Raw genomic sequence first — 1,863 nt, forward strand, 5'->3', positions numbered from 1 at the left:
GGTTTTGGGTCTGAGGAGGATGTAACCACCCCAAGGAGAAACAGTGGAGCAGTGGGGCGAAGGCCTCCCCGCAGCGCCGAACGCCCTGGTCCAGGCGGCTCTTCAGGGGACGCCTGTGCTCACCCACTCGGGTGCCCCTCACGGTTCTGGGGGGGGGCTACACAAAGTGAGAAGAAGAGTCGCTAACAGCAACCATAAGGCCCGCATTCCCTGCAGGCCCACTGCATTCTGTAAGCGGCAGGTGCAGAAAGCAGGATGTGACCAGCAGCAGGTGGGAGCCTCCTGCTGGAGGAAGCAGGGTCCGGTTTGCTGTTCATTTTTCACCTCTTTTTCTCGGTGGTTTTTCATGGGCTGCTTGTTTTGTGCAGTTTGTGTGATGCATTCTCTTCCCCTCCCCCTCCCTGCTGTGGCGCCCAGTCACATCTGCCCTCTGAGGCTTCATCTTGCGCCCAGTGCCCGGATGCGCCGAGGCCAGGTCGGCCGCTCCTCACACCTCCCGGACTTCTCTGCCCTTTGCCATGTGGCGTCTGCCCCCACTGACCCTCAGTCACTCTCTCAGTGGCTTCCCCTGCCTCCAGTAACTTGCTTTGCTGCCACTAAAGGGCACCGCATGGCACATCTCCTGGAAGGCTTCCTCTTCTACAGTGCTTAACAGGCACGCCCACAATTTTCACTAAGAACTGCTTTTGGTGGTGGTGGTGGCGGGGGGGATGAATGCCGGGCCTAAGCCTCGGGTCTAGGACCGAAGCCCAGGGCACCTGCAGGCTGAAATGCAAGACCTGTCGCTGGTGCGAGTGGAGGAACTACTCTATTTGTCTGAGTGCTCTGGAGAAGTTTTCTAGAGCGGTTTTGAAAGCTTGCAGCAAGAAAACGCCAAGTTCATTGCTTGTTTCTTGAATGTCTGGGTCGAAACTTCCAAAGAGGGGCGTGGAGACCTGGATGTCCTCTCGGTCTGCCCGCAGCAGCACGGCACGCAGCTCCTCGGCGATCTCGTCGTATTTCTGCTGGTCGAACTTGGACATGGCCAGCTCGTCCTGGGGGTAGGCGGCACCCTCGGGGTAGCAGTCCTTGGGCACCGGAAACTCGATGCAGCGCAGCTCGGGGAGCTCACAGAGCGCGGTGAAGAGGCGCCGGAGGGCGCGGGCCGACAGCGGGTTCCCGAGGAACTTGAGCTGGCGCAGCCGGTGGCAGGGGCTCAGGCCCAGGATCAGCATGCCAACGTGGCTGTCTACGATGCCACACTCCTCCAGTGTCAGGATCCTCAGCGTCCGGGCAGCCTGGCCGAGCAGCCTGAAGAAGGTCGAGGGGAACAGGCTGACCAGGTTGTGTCCACTCAGGTCCAGCACCTCCAGGTGGGCAGCGTGGGCACAGTCTGCCAAGAAGGCCATGTCTGCGTGGTTCAGGGCACAGTTGGCCAGGTCCAGTACTCGCAACGGGGTCTGCAGGGGGCTGCAGAACACGGGGGAGAGAGCACAGGTGAGAGGAGGATCCTAGGAAGGAGCTGAGGGCTCAGGCGAATGGGAACAACCTGTTTGTCCATCACGGGGTCAACACACTGCCACGTCCAGCCACCACCTAATTTCATACCGTCTATAAGCTAGGAGTGGTTGTTATGTTTATATAATAGTTTGTGAAAAAAAAAAATAGTTTGTGAAACATGAAAGTTACATGAAATTCAAACTTGGTGTCCACAAATAACATTTTACCGGAGCACAACCACGTGCCTTCGCTTAGTGTGGGCCATGACTGCCGGCCGCCGCGTGGTGATGTCAGCTGTGCCCAGAGGTCTGGCTTTTGTCCTCAGCACCTAAATGGTAAGTTTGTTTTGTCAACAACTGCTTTTGTGTTGTCTGAGAAAAGTGG

The 1,863-nt window shown here is 57.7% G+C and overlaps 1 protein-coding gene across 1 annotated transcript in view; it reads right to left on the reverse strand.

Moving 5' to 3' along the window:
- Window positions 1–803: 803 nt before the first annotated feature.
- The window catches only part of LRRC14B (leucine rich repeat containing 14B), an 8,972-nt gene continuing 7,912 nt past the window's right edge, over window positions 804–1,863 (reverse strand). The window contains exon 2 of the mRNA XM_011934412.1: window positions 804–1,449. Within this exon, the coding sequence (XP_011789802.1) occupies window positions 804–1,449 (646 nt within the window). The remainder of the gene's footprint in view (window positions 1,450–1,863) is intronic.

This window comes from Colobus angolensis, unplaced genomic scaffold, assembly GCF_000951035.1.
Source record: "Colobus angolensis palliatus isolate OR3802 unplaced genomic scaffold, Cang.pa_1.0 Scaffold136, whole genome shotgun sequence".
NCBI classification, from domain to species: domain Eukaryota; kingdom Metazoa; phylum Chordata; class Mammalia; order Primates; family Cercopithecidae; genus Colobus; species Colobus angolensis.